We start from the raw sequence: 24,733 nt of genomic DNA on the forward strand, positions 1-24,733 counted from the left end.
AGAAAACAGGCTAACAGGCCAAATTGGTTCATCGTGAGCTACTGTAGGCAATCACAATCAAGCATAGGGCAGCTGCTAGTTCATCCACTACCAGAAATGGGCTTTGCATCAAAGAATTCAATTAAATACATCATTAAGATTTTACTCCATTGAGAGTCAGATCGGGACAGTGGCACCACTTATATTTTGTCAAGCGATCAAATTCTGTATTCATTCATGTCTAAGGCCCTGCGTAAACCATGATTCTGCCTCCCCGTTGTTGGGGGGGGGGGGAAATCATAGTATTGAGCTAATTCGACTGCTTGTGGCGGGGACGGGAAGTAGGGGGTATCACTACATGCCACCATCCATCTGGCTCAGCTGCTTCCTGCCTGTTCGGTTGGTTGGTGGGGCGAGAGGAGTGGCACTGAAAATACGCAGTAATTAGGAGCCCCACACCAGCTCCCAGCAGGCCTGGGAGAGAGACCGCTTGAAGCATGGGGATAATATTGCTCCATCTTGTCTAATGACATAGTGCAGAGCTACAGTATTGTCTGTCTGCATTTGTATTGTGGATCCCTGAAGGAGGCGGAGGAATGCTTTGCATGCTATGTAGCTGGCTCTGAGCTTTAAAACATTTGTATGAAGGAGAATTTCCTGAGAGGACCACAAGCCTGAATTTGAAGCTGATATAGGTAAACTGCCCCCATCCCTGCGTGGAAACATCTGTCACCAGAGTCTTGGCAGGTAGAAGTGCTTAGAAGAATACAGTATTGTGCATCTGAGGAGATCCTTCCACCAGTTTAAATGAGGAAAGGATTTCTTGGGGGACCCTGACCACCACATGCATGTGGTGTTTCTTAGGTAGATACAGATTTCAACGACTCTTGCATAGAGCATAGGTGAAGTCTGGCATGCTGTGTAACAAGTGCATGAGGTCACAGAAATATGAGCCATGTTTCACTGATGTTCTTCGGTGGGCTTGGAGCTGGTTGATGAGAGCTACTATGATATGAAATCTCTGCTGTGAGAAGTAGGCCTTATTGTCCTGGAATTTAACACCACTCCTATGAGCTACGCTCCGAGTCTGAGTGGATTTCTCTCTCTTGACTTAATGGTAGACTTGGATCTCTTGTCTCTTTAGATGAGCTGCCAGAATTGCTGAATACTCTTGATGCTGTGGAAAAGACCAAAGAGCAGGACCTGTTCTGGTAGCGAGATGTGCCTACCAGGAATCTGAGGTTTTTGCTATGGGCCAGATGGATTGATATATGGAAATAGGCATCTTGCATAATGAGAGCAGCAAACCTGCCCTGAAGATCCAATAAGGGGATTACGGAGGCGAAAGTCACCATCCTGAAGTTGAAATGTCAAATGAAGATTTTGAGATGTCAAAGGTCCCGGATGGGCTGCAAATCCCATCTCTCTTTTTGAATAAGAAAAAAAAATAGGAATAAAAATCTCTGCTCCTGAACTCCAAGGTTCCATTGCTCCGATTTGTAGAAGGGGTCCACTTGTTTTAACAGTCAGAAGAAGGGTACGCAAAAAGAGGTGCAGAAACTAGGGTGAGGTGGGAAAGAACTGGAACTGAATAGGATACCTCTTGCTTATGATCTCCAGGACCCAGCGGTCTGAGGTAATCCTAGCCCAAACTAAAAAGGTCTTTCTGAACATAAAAAAGGCAGCTGTCCAGAGGTGGTGGAAAAGGTGTAAGAATGCAAAAAATTATCTGGTAGTTCTATCAGGTTCTCAATGATGGCATCAAACCTGCGGCCAGGGGGAAGCCCTAGACTGTGGGGGAGCAGAAAAGACAGCAAAGCGTTGTTCATGATGGATATCTGTCTCACCCTCAGTGTCTCTGAAGTCCTCTATGCTGATGGTAACGTTAGATATAGGAGCACGGTCTAAAAGTCTGCTGCTGGGGTGATCATTTTCTCCTTGTGATTGGGACACAGAGGCCCTGTAACAGGGTGCTTGGAGGGCCAAGCAGCCTAATTGTTGGTGCACCTGACCTCTGGGCGAGGTGCCAACATCTTTTATGTGGAGGGTAGGGAGACCCAGGCCCTTCCTCTCCACCGGGTCCCATCTGAGTCAATCCCTGAACAGAGGGACCTCTCAGCGGAGAGTCTAAATCCACTGCCCTGGGCTACTTCTTACCACTGTCCCTTCAGTTTGGGGTGTGGCCCTTATAGTCCAAGTCACTGGAGTGACTTGCCTCCAGTAGCGCCCCCTCACGGACCTGGGGCAATGCTGGGGTGACCAGATGTCCCGATTTTATAGGGACAGTCCCGATTTTTGGGTCTTTTTCTTATATGGGCTCCTATTACCCTCCACAACCCTGTTCCGATTTTTCACACTTGCGTCTGGTCACCCTAGGCAATGCCCTGCTGTGGTCCCAGGCTCCTTTGGGTGAGGCAGCCATAAGTTTGGTGAGACCAAACTCCACAATGTCTCTGTACTTCAATCACCCACCTACCTCAGTTGCTGGAGGCTCCTCCACAGTCTCCCTTGGCTGGGAAGACAGTGCTTACTCCCTGGTGGCAGCTTTGGCTGGTAGGCTAGTGACCCTCCCTCTCAACTAGGGAGGCAGCTAGTTCATGCCTCTTCACCAGTCAGATTCAAACTGAGACAGGTTCTCTCTTATTCTCTCCCCTCCAGGCCTGCCATTGGCTACAGGTATAATGGTGCAGGGATAGCTGGGCCCAAAGGCTCTCTTTAACCCCTGCCATGCTGATGGGCAGTTTCTCCATTCCATCACAGACCCAAAGAACTCAGAACCATCCTTGAATCTTTTGAAGGAATGGAGGGCATCATCTGTTCAAATCTCAGCCTGGCTCTCCAACATTCCCACCTAGATGTCTTGTCATCAATTTAAACTCCACTCAGCCCTCTAACCCTACACCATCCAGGCTGTGTCCAAATCTTCCTTCATAACATTTCAAAGATGCATCCTATTCTTTCTAACCTGATTCACAAAACGCAAACCCTCCTTACTTCTCGTCTTAATTACTGAAACCACTCTCTTTCCAGTCTCCCTAGCTGCCCTTTCCAATCCATTCAAAATTTAGCTGCTAAAAATCACTTTCCTCACACACTGCTCTAACTATGCCATGCTCAAGTTACTTGTCCTCAGGCAAAAAGCCATTTGTAACTTTGCCCCTCCCTGCTTTTCCATTTGTTTCTTATTGCACAGCCTCCTCTGTCAGTTTTCCCCATAATTATCAATGCCTTCTTCCACAATGTCCTAAATGCAGACACCCTCCACCACCACAGCCACCATCTTCTCCACAGTCAAACCCCACTTTACTACTTAACTCTGCTGTAACAGCTATAAGAAATTAGCCGGTTACTGATGGTTAATTTGGGGGTGGGGGCATGTGAGGATAGCGGACATACCTTTAGTTAGAAAAAATACAAATGTATATAAAAGTTGTATACACTGGGTTGTACCCATTCCCCTCCCCTCCCCCTTGGTATGTAACTCATCTTTAATTTAAGCTCTTCAGGGAAAGGACTGTCCCCTCATACAAGTTTAAAGCACCTAGCACAACGTAGCCCCAGATCTAAACAAGTCCTCTGGACACTGCTGCAATATTAATATTAAACAATAATTACTATTATTAAATATTAATAAAAACAAGTATTCATTTGCTGCTAATTTTATATCCTTCCATCCTATGGAAGTTATCTTTAAGTATATAAATAAAAAACATACAGACACCTGATTGATTGATACACACAGCATACAAAACATATAGGTAATCATTTACTGTAAGCCTATAATTCCTTCCAGAGTATCATAATCCATAGGAGAACCCCAAATTGTATTTCCAGGCAGTTTTTCATCCACTAGTATTTGGCAGCAGCCAACTTGGTACTCACCTAAAAGTGCCCCTTTCAACATCCTGCCCACTCAGTCGGACATGTATCCCTTCTTTCAGCAAAGATCCAAAAGCCATGTATTCTCCCAAGGCCCAGTCAACTACTCTGTTCTTGGTCATTTCCAATCGGCCTTTCAAGATCCGAGAAAGCCCTATATGGGGGTAACAGTTGGGAATTAATGAGGCTAGGTCACAAATGTTCCACATGCATATTATATCCACATCTCTCAGAATGCAGAGGCTGAGCCAGGGAAATGTGTCAAGTTTGAATGGTTACTCCCAGCTAGATGCTCACCCACTGTACTTGGCAAATCAAAACCAGCAGCAGCACAAGTTAAAAAAAACAAAACACACAGATCCTAGTATATCTAAGAACACACAACCATGCTTAAAATACAGATCAAGATGAGGGGGCTAGAAATAACTAGCTTCCTAGACAATATCTGACAGAACCAACACTTGATAATATAAAACTACACAGTTATTTATACCATGGTTTAGTGAGATGGAAATAAGGTGAGATACGGAGTTTGCCAGGAAGATTATTGTGCAGCAATACAAAAGGATTTTTTAAATAGATTTGGTTCTATTTTGTAGAAGATTGAAATTAAGAGACTGGGGTTGGTTCGGTTTTTGTATTTTACACTAGTAGACTTGTCTCAATATGGACTTTTGTTTAATTTGAAATGGATATGGATTTTCAGTTAGCATATGGTTTATGCACCAGCTGTTTTCCACAGGAAAGATCTTGTAATTTCTTCATTCTTTACAATTGCACGGAAATTTTAAATAAAAAAAAAGCACAAGGTGCACCCTCACTGACTTTCACAGAGAACGAAACTGAAAACTCCTTATGTCAGTGTAAATCAAATTGTGAGAATACAAGCCTCGCAAACTAGGTGTCATATTTTACTCTGTTCTCTATTTCTGCCTCCATATTGATACTGTTACTAAATCCTGTCATTTGCCCCCTTTGCAACACCTCCAAAATCCTTCTCTCTGCTTCTTCCCTTTCCTAGCACAAAAACCCTTGCTCTTGATACATCTCATTTCAATCACCACAACCTTCTCAACTCCAGCCCCTTGATTCTTTCCTCTTTAGCCTGCTTTGAATCTGTCCAAAACATTCATCTACACTTTCCATTTACCCAACCTTTTCCAGCCCCACTTCACATTCCTTCACTAGATTCCCAACACTCATCCTCATCTTTTAAGTTCTGTACATTTAGCTTCTGCTTCCACTTCCAGTCTACTCTAGTCTCTCTTCATCTGACCCGTGTCCCTGCCCAGGTCACCTAACTAACTACTTCCTTCACCTTTCCAACCCATGTCTCTAATTAGTACACTGACTGGTTTTTTATACGGTCATCTCTTTGCAGAGGATTCTTGTCTTCAGACCTTTCTGTAAAGCACAATATTGATGCTATACAAATAAACAAAACATGCCTTCTCACCAAGTGACCCAAATTGTACTGATGTGGATTTTACAAGAAATCTGTATGTTAAACATAGCAAAGGATTGTAGCAAATGTATTTGAGGACTGACTGCTACACTGTGTACAATTGGAATCTCTCTCCTGATTGATAATCGTAGTTAGACTTAGACAAATTATTTATGTTAATTAAATGCCATTTGAACACAAACACTGAAGATGTTTAATTGAAAGCATTGCCGTAACGCCGTCTAAGGAATTTTAATCACATAAAACACTCCCAACCAATAAACTCAAGGTTCAGTCACCAAAAATTACTTCAAAATTTTAAACAGCTCATCTGGTGGTTTACGATTAATGCACTACAATGGGGCACCTGGGGAGGTTCATTCCTCAACTTGGATCCCCAGTCAGAGATTTGCACAGTAAAGTTCTATCAATCTGTGCAAGGCAGAACCACAGATTTGCCACTTACTCCAGCTACAGCCACTGCCAGACAATCTGAGCAGTGGCTTTTGCTCTGGACAAAAAGCACCCAGACATCTTCATGGAGCACCTCCCATTCCAACTCCCCAACCCCTTTCCTTCTCCATCTATTCTGTTGGCCTTTTGAAGCACCTGAAAGAGTTCTGTGGACCACAGTTTGAGCACTACTGCCTAAGGCTACATCCAGACTAAAAGCTGTGGGTATATGAGCAGGGGAAATCACACTCATAGTATACAGATAGTCTTAGAGGAATGCCACACCACAGAGAAATAGAAAGCTATGTTTAATTAGAAGGTGTAAAATCCACACCTAAAATTATTCTTCCAGTAATATTAATTTAAAACTAATAAAAGTGTCACAGCAATCCAGTGCCTCTTGCACAAATGCACACCAGATTTTTAAAGTTAATACAGTAATTGCTTCAATAAACATGCTAACATAATTAGGGATCCCCTTACCACTGCTTGTTACATTTAATATTCCTGAAGGAAAACGGATGACACGAAGCTGGGAGGTATTGCCAATTTGGAGGAGGATAGGGATATTCTGCAGGAAGACTTGAATGACCTTGTGAATTGGAGTATCAGAAATAGGATGAAATTTAATAGTGAAAAGTGTAAGGTGATGCATTTAGGGATGACCAACAACAATTTTAGTTACAAGCTGGGGACGCATCAGTTGGAAGTAACCGAGGAGGAGAAAGACCTCGGGGTCCTTGTAGACCGCAGAATGACTATGAGTAGACAATGTGACGTGGCGGTGAAAAAAGCCAATGCGGTCTTGGGATGCATTAGGCGGGGTATATCTAGTAGGGATAAGGAGGTGCTGCTTCCGTTGTATAAGGCGCTGGTGAGACCTCATCTGGAGTACTGTGTGCAGTTCTGGTCTCCCATGTTTAAAAAGGATGAACTCAAACTGGAACGGGTGCAGAGAAGGGCGACTAGGATGATCAGAGGAATGGAAAACCTGTCGTATGAAAGGAGACTAGAGGAGCTCGGGTTGTTTAGTCTGACAAAACGAAGGCTGAGGGGGGATATGATTGCTCTCTTTAAATATATCAGAGGGATAAATACCAGGGAGGGAGAGGAATTATTCCAGCTCAGTACTAATGTGGACACGAGAACGAATGGATATAAACTGGCCGTGGGGAAGTTTAGGCTTGAAATTAGACGAAGGTTTCTCACCGTCAGGGGGGTGAAATATTGGAACAGCCTTCCGAGGGAAACGGTGGGGGCGAAGGACCTGTCTGGTTTTAATATTAAGCTAGATAAGTTTATGGAGGGAATGGTTTAATGGAAAAACATGATTTTAGTCAAAGGAATACCGTGCCATGTCAAGTAAACAGTATAATGGCTAACGAGGGTCAGGCTGGAGACTCTTGCCTACATGCTCGGGGTTTTACTGATCGCCATATTTGGGGTCGGGAAGGAATTTTCCTCCAGGGTAGATTGGCAGAGGCCCTGGAGGTTTTTCGCCTTCCTCTGCAGCATGGGGCAGGGATCGCTAGCTGGAGGATTCTCTCCAATTGAAGTCTCTAAGCCACATGATTTGGGGACTTCAACAGCAGAGTCAAGGGAAAGGGTAGGGACGGCTTTGTGGCCTGCATCATGCAGGGGGTCAGACCAGATGATCATAATGGTCCCTTCTGACCTTAAAGTCTATGAGTACACAGAGAAGGTCCTATTGCAGCTGCTGACATTGAGAGATTTCCAGATGTATATTGACATTTCATTTTTTTGAAGAGTGGTTATAGAGGGGAATGAGATTCTCTAGAGAGGATCCTATGCTGAAGAACAGCCCTCACACCCAGGTGAACTTCCTTCACCTGATATGGACAAGGTGATTGGGGGTTACTGTGTCAGGTGATTCCATTCTTCCCCACAGGCTGAGCATACTGCCTCCAGATTCCACCAGCCCAGGGAGAAAGAAATTATGCTCAGACCGTGGCATGTTAGTGCAGACCACTACCCATTGAGCTAGTCATATGTTTAACTTTTAATCATTAGAGTTACTAGTTCAGAATTAAGCCCCTTGATGCTAAGGGTTAAGATTTTTTTTTTCAGAAAGCACTTGACTCTCAGTAGCAGGACTTAATGTAGTCACTGGACTACATGTGTCATGTCTGCCCACAAGCTGAAAGAAAGTTTGACCAACCTTCCTCACACTAAGCACAGTACAATGATATGCCATGTGGTTGTACTAGAAAATTATTCCTTGAAACAAGCAGTATTGTCTGACTGGATGAAGCTGCATCCTCGTAGGAAGAGGAAATTATTTACCTACAAGGAAAGCATCATAAGGAGTGGTCTCCACAATCATAACTGTGCCTTTAGTATTTTAAAAACATGCTCAGATTTAAAATTTCCATTTCAGGAAGCAAGTTAGATTTGTACTTGTAGTACAGACATCTTTTCATACTATGCATTAAAGAATACAAGCACATGTCCATCTGCACAAGTGAAGACATACATGCATTGCACATCCGGAAAAGAACAGATGCCTTGATTAGTCTGGGTAGTTACAGTCTTACCCTCTTCGCTAAGAAAGATTTAGCCAGCTGCATGTTATAAAGATGTTTTCACTTCCCTCCACATTGTAAGACCACAGAGAAAAGGAATTTACTTTAAATGAGGTTAGGAAAGAGGTGCTATGATAACAAAGGAATATTAAATTCTTGATGGAGAATAGTTCGGTAGGATGTTCACTGCCACCTTCCCACCTGTCAGTAAGGTGGCATATGTGAATTGTGAAGGCAGATCACCAGCTCCTTCCTCCCCTTTACCAATGTACCTCAGAAGAGCGACTACCCTGTGACTCACGTGCAGAAACAAACAAAGCAAGGACAAAGAAAGCAATGTCTGACATTTCAGAAATAGCAGAGAATCCAGCTGACCTCCATGTATTTTGAAACCCTCGAGGGGCACAGAGCTAGCTCCATTGCCAATGTGGTTCAGCATGTCTTCTGGGATGCCTGTTGGAGGACAAGTCATGCTCTTTGGTTCTCCATTCAAATTAAAGAACCCTGGAAGGAGAAATGTTATAAGGCATTCTGGATGAATAGAGGCTTCTAATTATTAAGAGAACCACTACATTATCTGTAATAAAAATAAAAACATAAGAATTTTACTGTTAAAAGAAACACTCTTAAAATATCCTAATGTTTTCAACAGCCATTTCCACACCTTTTAAATTAGGGAACGGATTATTTCCAGGCCCCTATACAGAACAATTATTGATCTCTCACACACACACACACACAATATGGCTCTTTCGTTTGCTGTTTTACTTTAACTGATTGAGAGTGAAATTCAACCATGTGCAGAGAGCTAGCCAGCACAAGGCACATGCATCATTTCAGACCTGCTTAAGGCCTGAAAATAGAGGTCCACAGAGGTGGAATTTCCCTCTGAAGGAATAAAGGCAGGTAACATTACAGATAAATGACTTCTCTATTAATAGTAGACTGAAAAAAACTCTTTTCCAAGTGATAAAGTGTTGCTTTTGCCACATCCATTTCTAAAGATGTACTGACAACTGCACCTCTGCCAAACTGTTTTGGCATCCTTTCATTCCGGTAGCATATGCAAACCAAATCTTTCACTTCAAAAGGATTTGGTGCCTGACAAAGGGCTCAATAAAGGTGGCAGGATTTTGGTTCAAAAGGAAAGCACAAAAGGCACCAGTCTCACTGGCATTAGGGTATTTGAAGAACACTTACCAGGCCAAGGTGAATCAAGCCAGTGTTTAATGTGTAGAATTTTCTTATCCTTAGACCTAGTATAAGCTTCTTCACAGATTTTATCATACTTTGCAATTTCTTCCTATAGAACGAGTTTCCATATAAAAAGTTAGAGATTAAAAAAAAAAAAAAAATGACACACTGCTTACAGAAAGTGCATACCATTCCAAAAAGTGATGAAACATCCACATTACGGCACACAAAATTCCAGTTTTTAATCTCAGTTATGCCAGTGTAAATCCAGAGTAACTCCACTGATTTCAGTAGAGTTACGGGAGTTTCACTCAGCTCAAAAACTCTTAAAACATATTTGTCCATTTCTTAAAACAAAACCACCCTGCTATTTGGTTCTTTGGGCAGATTCTGCTGATGAAAGATCCAACACTAGAAGAGCAGGTGGTATTCCAGGTCAGCATCAGAACAGCACACGTAATTTGTCATATGTATGAAGATTAAGGTTATCCAACTGGCTTCTAGTGTCACTACAGGGATCAGGAAGGAATTCCCCATGCACCTATGTAGCTTAGCTGTATAACTGTCTAGATGCATTATTTGTGTACTGTGGGAAGACTGGCTCAGAGCCACAAAGGTATTTAGACTCCTAACCTCCATTAATTTCAGTGAAAGTTAAGAGCCTACACGCCTTTGTGGATCTGGGCCATCTCATTAACTATTAGGCACAGTTTTTGCCTAAGGCAGGATACCAGACTCAGTGATCTTTGGTTCAATCTAGAATTCTACGTTCCTAAAAAGTTGGAACACAGTCTCCCCATGCAATGCCTTGCTTTACAGTGCTGCTACTACTATGTCCACTTCCACAAGCATAAAAGTACAATATAAAGAGTTAGCCAGTTTAATAGGAATAACTATATAGTAAAAAATGCAGATTTAATTTTTATATGGTAGTTCAGACTTATCTCTTTGAACTCTGAGTGCAACAGATTCAATACAATTGAGGCACAAAACTAATGAGTTTGTTATCCTATTCTAAGTAAACATTAGCATATTGCCTACAATTGCCAATTACATAAGATGCTCCAACAAGAAGCTCCCATGATTAGAGATGCTGTCGATATAATCACGAATATTCAGACACCTCTGAATTGGTGTTCCCACAGATCCAAGGCAGGGAGGTGAATTCTGATTCCCTGTATCTCCCCTCCACTTAAGCTCTTTAAATCATACTAATCTGCAATTTTCAAAGGCTGCTGAAGCACTGACACAGCTAATATTAAACAGTCTTAACAGCCCTACCTTATCACTGTATCAGTCTAAGAATTGAGGAGAACCTGTTTTTCTGGGTACCATGTATTATTTTAATTACTACACAGCATTTCCAGTCCTCCTAGGTTCCAGTCCTCCTAGGTTGACATAGCATATCAACACAAGTGTCTCAGCTTCACCAGTTAGAAACAATAATCAATTTTTCTCCATCTTTAAGCCTTATGTCAGGTAAGCAATAAAAATTAAGCTCATCTCCTGCCACACATTTCTCCAGTAGTACTATTTTCTATTTTATGTAAAACAAAACAAGACAGTCAGAAAAAGGCATAGAATGAAGGCAACAAAGTAGTGAAGCAAAAAGTAGTTAAGGAAACAGCATGCAGTCACTTCCTTCTGCAAACAGCATCACAAACAGCCTTCTAGTTCTGCTGACATACTGTACCTCAAACTCCTGTAGTGTTACAGTCCCATCTGCAATCAGTTTGTCAGCATACTTCTTCAGCACTGGCACCTGCTTGTGAATCTGCTTATACATCAGGGGCTGGGTGAACATGGGTTCATCCATTTCATTGTGGCCTCTCCTTCGGTAACAAACCTACACCGGGAAGATTCATATCTGTCAATAATGAGAGACATGAAACTAATCCCTTAACATTTCCTGCTTTCTAGAGATTTATAGGCTTAAGGCATTAAAGTTGTTGCTCAAAGAGACATTAAAATCAACATAAATCTCTTTGGGGTAAGGGCTCCCTCTTATTTTGGGTACAGCATCTAGCACAATAGGGCTTTGGTTCTGGTTGGGTCCTCTAGGCCAGCGTTTCTCAACTGAGGGTCCACAGACCCTGGGAGCCACAAACAGGTTTCAGGCGGTCCACCAAGCAGGATGAAGCCACAGAGCCTCACCGCCTGAAGCCCTGAGCTGCGCTGCCTGGGACTGAAGCCTGAGCAACTGAGCTTCGCGGGGGCCCTTGTGGCATGGGACCCCAGGCAATTGCCCTGCTTGCTACCCCCTAATGTTGGGCCTGGCTTTTAAAAGAAGAAAAACAGTTGTTGTGGCACATGTAGGCCATGGAGTTTTTATAGCATGTTGTTGGGGGTGGGGTTCAGAAAGAAAAAGGTTGAGAACCCCTGCTCTAGGCAGTACTATAATACAAGTAGTAATATAAGGTAGGGAAAACTGCTTAAGTGTCGCATTCAAGCCAATAAATGCAATGAGTGCAGCAATGTTTATAAATACTTAGTAACATATTTGACATTACTGACTTATTTTAAAAGACTAGCATAAAATATGCAAAATGAAGAGTTAAGATTAACCCAGTACTTACTAAATCTACAACCACATCTTTATTGAATGTGTTTCTCCATTCTACAGCTACATTGCACACATACATCACTGCTTCAGGGTCATCAGCATTCACATGGAATATGGGTGCGTTGACCACACGGGCAACATCTGTAGGGTATGGAGATGAGCGGGCCATTCGGGGATCTGTGGTGAAACCAATCTAAGAAAAAACAAGCTTCTGTTAATATGTGGGAGAAAGGGTGTTTTTTTTTTGCTTTTGTTTTGAATGCCTGAAGTCTTAGTTTAATACATAGTTATTTACATGACAGTAATTATAGGCTTTTCACTTTGGAAGGTAATTTCTTCTTTAATTCATCTAACACAATGCATCATTTTTACATGCTCATTGGGGTTCCACAAAATCCGTGTCCCCTACGCTGAGCACAGCCAGATGTGCTGACCATTTTCAGGCTATAATCATTCTAGTCAATGAAAAGAGGGCTGGTATATACAATCTATCATGACAAGAATAAAACAAAGGAATATATGGGAAATCATTAGACCCAAATTGCTTAAGAAATTCTGTTTTTCACCTGGTTATTGACCACAACATGAATAGTGCCATTTGTGGTGTATGATGGGAGGTCACTGAGATGAAAGGTTTCATAAACCACTCCCTGTCCAGCAAAGGCAGCATCTCCATGTAGTAGTATGGACATGACCTAAGATAAGGGAGGAATGAAAAAAAAGCATTAGGTAACAAGAAGTGTAATTGTCAGTTCCTCAGGGCATGAACTTTTTGTTATGTATTATTACAATGCCCAGCACAGCACCATAAGCACTGGTCTATGACTGGGTTTCCTAGGAAGGACCACAATTCAAATTAAAAAAAACATGTAAGAAATCATAACATGCATGCTTGTCTGCATTCAGACTGCTTTGTTTGATTCCCAATTGAGTGAAAGTTACAACCTATCTGAGGTTTCCAAGTTCAGGAACTAAGTTAATCAACCTGGTAATCAGTCAGAGAATTAGGAAGTTTTACCCTGTGCTAATTTAAAATTATTAGTTTAGTTCAAAGGCCATCATATCCAATTACACAAAGAAAAGTTTCAGTGTCTTGAAGTACCTCCCACTTCTGCAGCTCAAAACTTTTGTAAATTGGGCTATTAGAAAAACATAAACACACCAGCAAAAGTTATCCTAGCATGCTTGTAATTTTACCTTTTTCCCCTCTGTATCCCCTCTGTAAAACTGCTCAGCTTTGGTCTTCCCCTGAACAACAGGGTTTACTGCTTCCAAATGAGATGGGTTAGCCACAAGCGACAGAGTGATGTTCTTATTTGTTGCTCGGTTGATCCTCTCATGGTACATTCCCAAATGATATTTTACATCCCCAGACCCCTAACATACAGAGACAGTCAAGGTTCATGTACACCAGCCATATAAACTACTTCTAATTCAACATTTAAAATCTCCACTTCATACTGAAAAATGAATCTGGCTAGCTGTTACGTGTCATGCTGCATGTTATTTTTATTGAAAATAATTTCAAATTTTAAACATTTGTTTCTGTTTTAATACCTCAGGGTCAGAACACAACACTTAATATTAACTAAGCACTGACAACATGCTTGTCTCTGCAAAATAGAGGAAGATGGTTGGAGCTAAAACAAACTGTGTTAGAGAGATACCCTGTGACTCGAATTCACTGTTTAGAGTTAATGACTAGGAATCTTTCTGCATTTGACAGATGTGCTATAGTGTTTTGTAAAGAATAAAGTTACCAATGAACCCCATTGATTCTGATCACTTTACAAAACAAAATTATGCATTTTAATAGTTCCTAGTACTGTGTATTTACATGGACAAGAACATCCAGAACAATTCAGTACTTATTCTCTATCAGTAATAAAGTTGCATGTTACCTCATCAGCTGCTTCAAGTTTTGGATCAAACTGACAGAAGATCTGCTCCAACTCCTTTCGGATGACATTGGCCAGTACATTCAACCTACCTCTAAACAACAATAGAAGGTTCTTTGATGAAATCTTACCATACAATTTTGGAAATTAAAAAAAAAAAAAGTATTTTAAACATCTAAAATACTGTCCCTTAATCCTCCAACCACTCCACACACCAGTGTGTCCCTACTGCATCTCCATTGGCCCTCCATAGTACCTAGGTATTTAATCGCAAGCTAGAGATTTTTCTTTTGTGGGTTTCTATCACAACCCTAACATGCCATCAGTAGAGTGCTATTATCTAGACCAATTACTTGACAATTATCACAGATGAGAGACTGGGGGAGTTTTACTTGTTTTGGCTGTTTGGGGGGAGGGAGGTACCATATTTTGCCTTCAGATACATATGCAGAGCTACTCTCACGCACACCCAAGTGCAGGCAGGATATGACCCTTTGAAAATATATTTTAATGAATGGTTATAGCAATAAGCTACAGTGGGCTGTGTATTAATTGGCTATTGTTGCTTGCTTCAGTCATGTTGCAAGGCAGAAGGCCAAAAAAAGCACCAGTAGCCAACTAACGCCCCCTAGAGTGGCTTATTGCTACCACAGTATAGCTCCTTCATTTTACATTTCTTGATTCTTAGCTTAAAAATCCCCACAATTTTATGAAATTAATATAACATTCTGTGAGTATGAAAAGTAGCTCCTAGTACAAGGTTATGAGAAAATAGCATGGAATAGTTATGAACCCTTTCTCCTACTATGATAAATATAATATATTGTTTGCTAATTTTTCCTACCCCTTCTTTTAAGGTTCCCTGAATTATAAGGACCCTTTCTCCCACCTGAGAAAACTGACGACCCTTTCAACAAGAATCAGTGGCTCAGCATCTATGTTCCAAATACTAAAGTGTTTTCAAAGTTGATTCTATTGCCACCTGTAGCAGATTGAAACCTGGGAACCAAAGAAATCCCAGAAGCAAATGTGCATCTCACTTTTTAAATAAAAGGATGTTTATTTCCCCTTTTTAAATGACTCTGCCCCTGCCTGTTTAAGATCTTATTCGTCAATAGTGTCCCCATTCCTGGCACTGCCTTCCAGAGTATAGATAGGATGTACCAATTTCCCACATCTCAATTCCAAGCTCTCCACAGTGGGGAATGAAGTAGAATGCCTGCCAGACTCACTTCCTATTTCAAAGCAGATACTTGACTAGTCTCCCATGATGAAAGCTTTAGCCCGTCACTGAGAGATAGCTCCCTTAGGATTCTGTGATATTGATACTCAATATATCTTTTAGCTGGGATAACTAACCTGTTTTACCAACCTCCCTAATAACATCACATTCCCAGTCTCTAAAAGTGGCCAGAAACCTAAAGCAGCATATACCACACTGTGCAAATGAGTCCATTATTATTTGCCTTTTTTATTTTAAATGAACAGTTACCTGTGAGGCATCCCCATTATTACATATTCAACCCCCATTTCACTGGATTTGTCAATGATGGTTTTAAGAGCAGGAATCATTACTTCACACCCTTCTAAACCAAAGCGCTTCTCTGAGGACCACTTGCGGGCAAGGAAGTCTTCAAATCTTGCCAAAATAGGGAGAGAAAAGCAATAAGTTAAGGAAATGCATCAGATGGTGATTTTTTTTTTTTACACAATCAACTGAAGGGCATTTGGAGAAGTAACATAAGATGCCCACTGTAATTTTAGAGGAGACTTCTCAATACATACTCATATTTCTCAGAGCACTAATTTTATTGGAGGAAAATAAGTCTATAAAAGAGGAAGGATCTCTCTCTCTCTCCCCCCTCCCCCTCCCCACCTTTAAAAGTTCTCACCAGCACTTTGTGAATTGATCCTGATACTTGGAAAATATTATGATGAACAAAATCAAACCATAGAAATTACGGCAAAAATCTCAGGTCAGATTTTGACTTTTCTAGTCTGCTCTCCCTACATGCATGAAGTTCCCACTGACTACAATGGGGAAAGCCTCACAAGCAGGCAGAACGTCAGAAGGGTAAACCACCCTGCAGATCCAAGAGGAGACAAAAGAGAGTCCCATATCTTCTGGAAGTAACAATGAGTAAACAGTTAAGGGAAATGGCAGCATAAAAACTTGCAGCAGAAAACATGTAATTCCAAAGGAAATCTTGGAAACCCTATTCAGTGGCACAACTCCTGAGACTAAGTGATGTAACAGTTGGTAATTTGCCAGGAACTGCTACAATGGAATCTATGCCTCAGGAATCAGTAACTACAGACATAAAAATCTGTCCTTTACTGACAGTTCTACGTTGTTCCATCTTTTAATGGGTTAGGGCCAGAGGCACTGCACACAGTTAAAGTGGCTTTTAACAAACGCTGAAAGGATCATTTATAAAGCCTAAAGATATTGAACACAAAGAAAAATAAATCTCCATGAAATAACATTAGTGGTTACATCATCAGTGTAATGCAAGGCCTAATAATGTCACAATGCCCATTAATACTCAGCTCCAAGTATAATGCTGAAGATTACCTCCCTTCTGATCTAAAACTTAAAAGCCATAACAGCAGTGAAATGGAATGTTGCCAGAAAACTCTCCTAAGCTCACCCAACAGTTTAGATCTAAGGCAGTGTAGAACGTTAAGAACAATGGACAGATCCTGAACTGATGTTAATTTGATAGCACCATTGAAATCAATGGAACCACATTGATTTACAAAAAGTAGAGGGTCTGACTCCTTGAGCATAAGCCCTCTAGACCAGGGGTAGGCAACCTTTCAGAAGTGGTGTGCCAAGTTCACTGTAATTTGAGGTTTCGCGTGCCGGTAATACATTTTAACGTTTTTAGAAGGTCTCTCTCTGTAAATCTATAATATATAAATAAACTATTGTTGTATTTAAAGTAAATAAGGTTTTTAAAATATTTAAGGAGCTTCATTTAAAATAAAATTAAAATGCAGATCTTATCAGTTTAGTGTGATCCTTGCCCTCACTTTTCCTTGCTGAGTTTTCCAATGTGGGCTACAGCAGAGGGTGACTGAAGAGCACTGGGTCGAGGCCAGGAGCAGAGCCCTGGGCTGGCTGCCGGTACCCCAGGCTGGCAGTGGGCTGAGCGGGGCCGGCAGCCGGAACCCCAGACCAGCAGCGGAATGAGCCGCTCAGCCCACCGCCGGCTCCACTCAGTCCGCTGCTGGTCTGGGGTTCCAGCAGGGGTGAAAGTAACTTAAATTTCTTACAGGTACTGTCATAATGCAACCCCCCTCGGGTGCAGGAGCTCATGGGGTGGGGATGTGTGGGTGTGGTGGGGAGCACTTAGGGCAGGGGGTTGGGGTGTACGGGGGCTCAAGGCAGGGAGTGGGGATGTGGATGATGCAGGAGTCAGGGCTGGGAGCATGGGGGGTGCAGGAGTCAGGGTTGGGTGGCATGAGGGGCTCAGGGCAGGGGGTTGGGGTGTGTGTCTAGCGGGGAAGTCCGGGGGGCAGGGGGAGGCGGGAGCTTGGGGCTGGCCTGGGACAGTCCCGGTTGCAGCCGGGTTACCTGGATGGTGGATCAGTCCCTGCTCCATGCTGTTCCTGTTCCTGTCAAGGGAGCTGTGGGCCAGCTGTGTGGGGGCACTGCATCTGCAGGCAAATGGGGGGCAGCGGCAGAAGACCCCCTGGCCTGCTGCTCCCTTCCCCTTCCCCCCCAGGGGCCGCAGCTGTGCATGCCGCAGGGATGACACATGCCTGCACTGCCCTGGTATCCAGCCACAGTGGCGAGAGAGGGCAGCAGGACAGACTAGGACGCGGACACCTCCACCGCGCCTCCCGCTGGCCCCTTTCACTTGCCTGACTGCCTGCTGCTTAGTCCGGTGCACAGAGCCGCCAGCGCCAGCCTGCAGGAGAGTTCCAGCAGCCAGCAGGACTCCAGCTGGGAGCGCACCATGCGCCGTGCCTCCACCTGCAGCGGAGCGCCCCAGCATCGGCTGGTTCCGAGCGTGCATGCGCCGCCTTACTTTCACTTTTAGGTTCCGGCTGCTGGCCCCTTGCCAGCTGGGGTCCCAGCGGCCAGGACCCCGGCTGGCAAGGGGCCGGCAGCCAGAACCCCAGAGCAGCGGCGGGCTGAGCGGGGCCGGCGGCCAGGACCCCAGAGCGGCAGCGGGCTGAGCGGCTCAGCCCACTGCCAGTCTGGAGTTCCGTCCGCCGGCTCCTGACAGCCGGGGTTCCAGCCGCTGGCCCCGCTCAGCCCGGGGTTCCGTCCATCCAGGCCAGCTGCGGGCTGAGCGGGACTGGCGGCCGGGACCTTGGTGTGCCATTAAAAATCGGCTCGCGTGCCATAGGTTGCCGACCCCTGCTCTAGACAATGGGGTGAATTAAAATGGCAGCTGTATCTGTGATTTTCCATCCTTTTGGGGCTTGATGTTAACCCAGTAGTGCACAGGGTAACTTCCCCCTTCCCTTCCACTTAGCAAGTGTATTTACCAGAGCACATTGCCACGGACTTTGGAAGCATTTTCAACATTTCAAAATGCAATTGAATTTTGAAATTCAAAATTTGCAATTGGGACATCTTGCGTCAGGGTCAAGGAGATTCTGGTTATATATGTTTAGAAATAGCTGGGTATCCTAGTTTCCTTACCAAACATAAGTTGGAAATGTTCACTAGCAGGCAGGCAGTAGGTGGACAAGGCTGATAAGTTGTGTTCACCATGTATTAAAGCCTTGCATGTGATAGAACAGTCACAAATTGATAACATTAAAAGGATCTCCTCACAACCTCCTATCCTTCCTGTCTCCCTTCATCCACACATGGGAATATAGAAAAAAAAGGTTACGAACCTTTCCGTAACTGTTGTTCTTAGAGATGCATTGCTCATGTCCATTCCATGTTAGGTGTGCGCGTGCTGCGTGCACTGTCACCAGAAATTTCCCTCAGTGGTATCTGTTGGGCTGGCTTTAGCATCCTCTGGTGCCACATGCTTATGTGCAAGTATAAGGGGCACTGCTGGCCCTTCACCCTCTCGGTTCCTTCTCAGAGAGAGAGGCAGGAGGTGAGTTGTGGAATGGATATGAGCAATAAATCTTGAAGAACAACAGTTACGGGAAGGTTAGTAACCGTTTTTTTCTTCTTCAAGTGATTGCTCATTTCTATTCCACATTAAGTGACTCACAAGTGGTACCCAAGGAGGGGGACTTGCAGTTCATGGACATGAGAATTGCAATACTGCTCTCCCCGGTGTCATCTCGAGCCTGTTGGGTGATGGCATAGTGGGAGAAGAAGGAATGCACTGACAACCAGATCGCTGCTCTGCAGATGTCTTGGATCGGGACCTGTGCCAGAAACTCTGATGAGGCCTGAGTTCTCGTCGAGTAGGCAGTCAAGATGGCAGGAGGTGGGACGCCTGCCTACTTGTAGCATGCACGAATACAGGAGGTTATCCAGGATGAGATTGTCTGGGCTGAAACTGGTAGGCCTTTCATCCTATCTGCTATTACCATGAAGAGCTGACTGGATTTACGGAACAGCTTGGTCATCTCAGTGTAGAAGGCTAGGGCATGTCTAACATCCAATGAGTGGAGATGCCGCTCCTCTGAATTCCTGCATGGTTTTGGGAAGAAAACTGGCAGGAAAATAGCCTGGTTACTATGGAACTACGAGACTACCTTTGAAAGAAATACCAAGTGAGAGCACTGTTGAACCATGTCCTTGAAGAATACCGTGTACGGTCGTTCTGACGTAATGGCCCTGACTTCCGAGACCCTTCTGGCTGAGGTAACGCCACCAGGAAAGCAACCTTCCAGGAGAGATACAGCAGCGAGCACAATGCTAGCAGTTCAAAGGGAGGGCCCATGACTCTTGACAGGACTAGATTTAGGTCCCATGGCAGAATCGGTTCGTGAATTTGAAGGTAAAGTCTTTCTAATCCTTTAAGGAAGAAAATGGACATCTCATGTGAGATGACTAATTAACTATGCTAAAGAGAAACCACTGAATAATGTCTTGCCAAAGCACAAGGACATGTTCCACCAATTGTCATGGCTGGTAAGAAGGAACTGAGAGGGTGCGGGGCTGACAGTGCCCCTTAAACTGGTGCATAAGCATGCGGCACCAGAAGGAGCTAGAGACAGCCCAACGGATACCACTGAGGGAAAATTTCCAACCACAGTACACACGGTGTGCACACATCTAATGTGGAATGGACATGAGCAATCACTCAAATAAGAACAAAAGCTTTCTCTTCCCCTTCCCCTGGTAACATCTGGGTTCTAAAATAGCAAACCAAATCCTCTGTGGCGGTTCAAGAGGGCAGTATGCTTGTATGTGGATAGTAAGGAGATATCAGTGCACCTCACCTGAAGAATTGCCTGTAACATCTGAAGAAACATACGACTTGGTTACTGCCACCAGAAGGGTGTTCTATGGCTTTATTAGTATTTTGATCAGATTCTGACCAGTCTATATTCTGAAGAAGAGAAAAGAACATGTTGCCTAGGGCCTGACATCTTAGATGTAACCTCCGGTGCCACAGGATATTTGAACCAGCCAAGTCAGAAACTTCCCAAACAATCAATTTGGTAGTCTCATCACACCCTTCAAGGGACAATGGCAGTTAATTCAGGCCAAGGTTGTTAAAGTTGAAGTTTCACCAAAGGAAAAAAAAAATATCTGTCAATAATTATATATATAAAATCTATGCAAAACAAACTTTAATAACCTAAAATTTTCCCTGAATTAGCTAAAATTCAGGTTGAACTTTCACAAAAAATGTATTTCACACACACACACACACACAGTGATTTGTTGTATTTTTTTTTTTTAAGTAGCAGCTTTCATTAGATTTACACATCCTCCCTGCCAGACTGTGAAACTAAACACCAAGGGAACTTGTACATGAGAAGCAGGGCGGGAGAGAGACAGACATGCCTAGAAAGGCCTTGATCCCGCCAGCTGGTGTGCAGCCATTAGAGTCTGGCCACATGAATCAGACTGGAGAATCAGGGCCTAACATTGCCTGTGTTTATCATTTGTGTGAGTCTCCAGAGATATACAATGGACATATTTTCTAAAATAAAAAATTGAGTTAGGTGCCATTTCTACATCTACAGGTAAACAAATGAGAAGACGTTAGATTATTAAAACTGAATTTTAAAATCTAAGGTGATATTAGCAACACGTGAAGGAATAAACATTTAAAAATATATATGATTCTTAGCATGATAATGCCCCGAGCTACAAGACTGCAAACTCAGAGTAAGAAGCAGATTTTGCACAGCAATAGATATAGCACTTTCAACCTTTTCCAGTAGGAATTGTGTCCACAGCTGGCTGGGACAGTAATTCATCTAAATACTTCTTTCTGTATTTTCCATAGACAAAACAAATTTGGTAAAGTGTTTGGCTCCTTCCTGTTGGCCAAAATCAGGTCCCTCCACAGCTTACACAGGCAGAAGTAATGCAAATTTCTGCATCAGGAAGATAAATGAGGAAACATCACACAGACAAGTTGTTTAACAACCTGTCACTCAAATGCCATGTTCACCTGACTATTAAGTGTCTGACTAAAATTCCTTTCTGTTTCATTAACATTTAAAATTGGACAAGAATGATGCACTGCTGTCTCCCCAACTGAAAATATTGCCAAACACCACAGACAGTGACAAAAACTTCAGTACCTTCTGTTGAAACTTCATTTGTAATAGCTTTTGACTGCCTCTCACTCCCTCTCTTTTTTTGGGGGGGGGGGGGGGGAAGGAGGAACAATCTAGTAAAGAAACATATTCCCATTAATTACTCTCTAAATCAGTGTCACAATCTTGTGCTGACTGCAGTGTTTGTCAAAGTCGCCAGATGGCCAGCACTGAGAAATGAAGTCCTGTCCTGTGGATAACCATGTAGAGAATGGGCAGCAAGCCTCGCTCCTCACGCAAGAAGGTAGGGTGGCCTTCATACTCTATGACTTTGCCACAGACACAGTCAACATGGGTGCCAATGGGGGGAGTGATTGTTGAGATGGGGATTTCAGTGTACTGGAAACTAGACACCTCCTTCAACTTGCTTAAAATTCAGGTCACTAAACAGACAGGAGATGAAAAAAGTCTGTGGATTCAGACAGAGTGCCATGGTAGAGTTGAATTTGGCATAGCTCAGAAGAGGCGAAACAGACATGCCTTTAAGTTACCTTTATGCTTCCAAATCCTGTTCTCTCCTGGTACAGCTTTCTGAAGCCCGGGAAGTGCGCTAAGTTAGTGGTTTTCGAACTTTTTTTCTGGGGACCCAGTTGAAGAAAATTGTAGATGCCCACGACCCAGTGGAGCTGAGGATGAGGGGTTTGGGATATGGGATGGGCTCAGGGCTGGGGCAAAGAGTTGGGTTGCAGGAGGGGGTCAGGGCTCTGGGCTGGGGGTGCAGGCTCTGGGGTGGGGCTGGGGATGAGGGGTTCAGAGTGTGGGAGGGGGCTCTGGGACAGGGGGTTGGGGTGCAGGAGGGGGTCTGGGCTGTGGTCTGGGGGTGCAGGCTCTGGGGTGGGTCTGGGGGGTTTGGGGTGCAGGAGGGGCTCTGAGTTTGGGGGGCTCAGGGCTGGGGCAGGGTGCAGGAGGGGGTCAGGGCTCTGGGTTGGAGGTTCAGGCTCTCGGGTGGGGCTGAGGAGGGGGGGTTTGGGATGCAGGAAGGAGTTCCAGGTTTGGAGGGGCTCAGGGCTGGGGTGGGGGATTGGGGCACAGACTTGCCTCCAGTGGCTCCCGGTCAGCGGTGCAACCGGGGTGCAGAGGCAGGCTTCCCACCTGTCCTGGCACCATGGACCGCGCTGCGCCCCGGAAGCAGCCAGCAACAGATCTGTCTCCTAGGCGGAGGTGCACAAGTGGCTCTGTGCGACTCTCGACCACAGGCACTGCCTCCCCAGCTCCCATTAGCTGGTGCTCAGGGCAGGGGCAGCAAGTGGAGCCCCATGGCCCCCCTGCCTAGAAGCCAGATCCGCTGCTGGCCGCTTCCGGGGCACAGCGCAGTGTCGGAAAAGGTAGGCACTAGCCTGCCTTGGCTGGGCAGCACTGCCAACGGTACTTTTAACATCCCAGTCGGCGGTGCTGACCAGAGCAAGATGACCCAGTGCCTTACATGCTGTGACCCAGTACTGGGTCGCAACCCACAGTTTGAAAAACACTGCGCTAAGTTATGTCTGGTTGTCCTGACCCCAAGGGGCCATTCTGGCAGTAGAGCATCAGTTGGTTGCAGGGATAACCTGGCCATGCCACCTATGTCCAATACAGGATGAGCACATCTACTCTACACACCACCTGGGGATTCTCCTCACACCAGGGAAATTCTGAGAGGGCCAGTTACAACGGCTTTTCAGTTTTGGGGCACCAGAGTGAGGCAAAGTACACAGAGTATCGTGGACAATCACGTACTTTAGAAGGTAAGACTGGCTGGGAAAGCTCAGCAACAGCATTCAAAGCCACTCTTCATAGTTTGTCTGAAAAGAACGCTAACCTATTTATATGGATTGGTTTATTAAAACATTTGCCCAAACCTCCAACACAAACCAGTGAATTTGCTGCTAACTGTGTTACAAAAGCCATGGAAATATCCCAGAATGTGACCTATCCCTTCCTCCCCTCAAAAGAAACAGAAAACAAAATGTTGCTGGACAAACCCCAACATACCTCATGGAGCGCACCAGCCTAGCCAACAATGTCCTTTTTTCCTCATTTGTAAATTTCATGACACCAGGAGTTTCAAACTTCTGCCGGATCCACTGGCATTGCTCCACGTCATTGATGAACATGAATTCCAGTCCAATGTGCTGACAGTACGTATTCTAGGAGGTGAAACATGAAGTCCAGAAACTTACAACTTTGGGAGTTCATGGATTGGGAGAAGTAGAACAGATATTTTAAAATTAAAGCAAATAGTTTATTTACATTATCATTCCCACCACCTCCCTGTATTAAAATGCAATTTCCCTCCTCTTTGTATTAATTCTTCCTAGGGGCTGTAAGCAATTCAGTTCTTTTACTAAATCCTAAATTTGCCTGTTCCCAAGTCCCACAAACTTTCAACACAGAAACTAATATTTCAGACACTTGGAATCTGGAAGATTTTTCACACCTGGTAATAACCATTAAAAGTAGGTCAATATATATGCACTAAACTAATTGATGAAGTTCATCTAACTGACAAAAAAAAAAAATCAGTCATTGCTTTGGATGCTCCAGGAAAAAATTCAAATCCGTTATCAAAATATATCCAAAGGGTTTAAAAAAAAAAATCACCTGAAATCAAGTAATAAAGACAGTGAAAAGATATGTATGAAGCCCCATGCAAATTGTTTGATAGCTGTCAATTCTTACAAGGCTAGAAATCAGTTTCAGATTTCCAACCACACTGAAAGGGTAAGGGAAGTTACCTAATTTTGTCTTTGATAATGGAAAAATCAACATATTTTGGAAGTAACTCCTTAGTTTGGCATTGTGTGTATTTATAAGTTTTCTATTATTTTAGAGGATATGTTCACTGGACAGATATATTATACATAAAAGAGGAAGTTAATAGGAGCACCAAATACAGAGATTTTTACAGGAAAAAAAAGCACCAAATCCAAATATACAAGAAAGTCTGATTGTGATAATGTTGACAAAGCCAATCCAAACTTCTGCAATTAAATGATTTCCCCCCCCCTTTATAGCATGTTTTGTTTCATGAATATGTGATGTACAAATAGATTTTAAAAGCCTGGTATTTTTTAAAATTGCCACACAAATA

General features: G+C 43.6%; 1 protein-coding gene across 3 annotated transcripts in view; it reads right to left on the reverse strand.

The window, feature by feature from the left end:
- Nucleotides 1-24,733, reverse strand: part of OGDHL (oxoglutarate dehydrogenase L) — a 110,359-nt gene that overhangs the window by 39,893 nt on the left and 45,733 nt on the right. For all 3 annotated transcript variants that reach the window (XM_005294012.3, XM_005294013.5, XM_024106956.3), the window contains exons 6-15: nt 23,635-23,789; nt 15,446-15,592; nt 13,957-14,047; nt 13,253-13,432; nt 12,622-12,750; nt 12,069-12,248; nt 11,186-11,338; nt 9,499-9,601; nt 8,674-8,802; nt 3,862-4,012 (exon numbers count right to left, since the gene is read on the reverse strand). In XM_005294012.3, the coding sequence (XP_005294069.1) occupies nt 3,862-4,012; nt 8,674-8,802; nt 9,499-9,601; nt 11,186-11,338; nt 12,069-12,248; nt 12,622-12,750; nt 13,253-13,432; nt 13,957-14,047; nt 15,446-15,592; nt 23,635-23,789 (1,418 nt within the window). The remainder of the gene's footprint in view (nt 1-3,861; nt 4,013-8,673; nt 8,803-9,498; nt 9,602-11,185; nt 11,339-12,068; nt 12,249-12,621; nt 12,751-13,252; nt 13,433-13,956; nt 14,048-15,445; nt 15,593-23,634; nt 23,790-24,733) is intronic.

This window comes from Chrysemys picta, chromosome 7 (genome assembly GCF_011386835.1).
Source record: "Chrysemys picta bellii isolate R12L10 chromosome 7, ASM1138683v2, whole genome shotgun sequence".
In the NCBI taxonomy this organism is placed as follows: domain Eukaryota; kingdom Metazoa; phylum Chordata; order Testudines; family Emydidae; genus Chrysemys; species Chrysemys picta.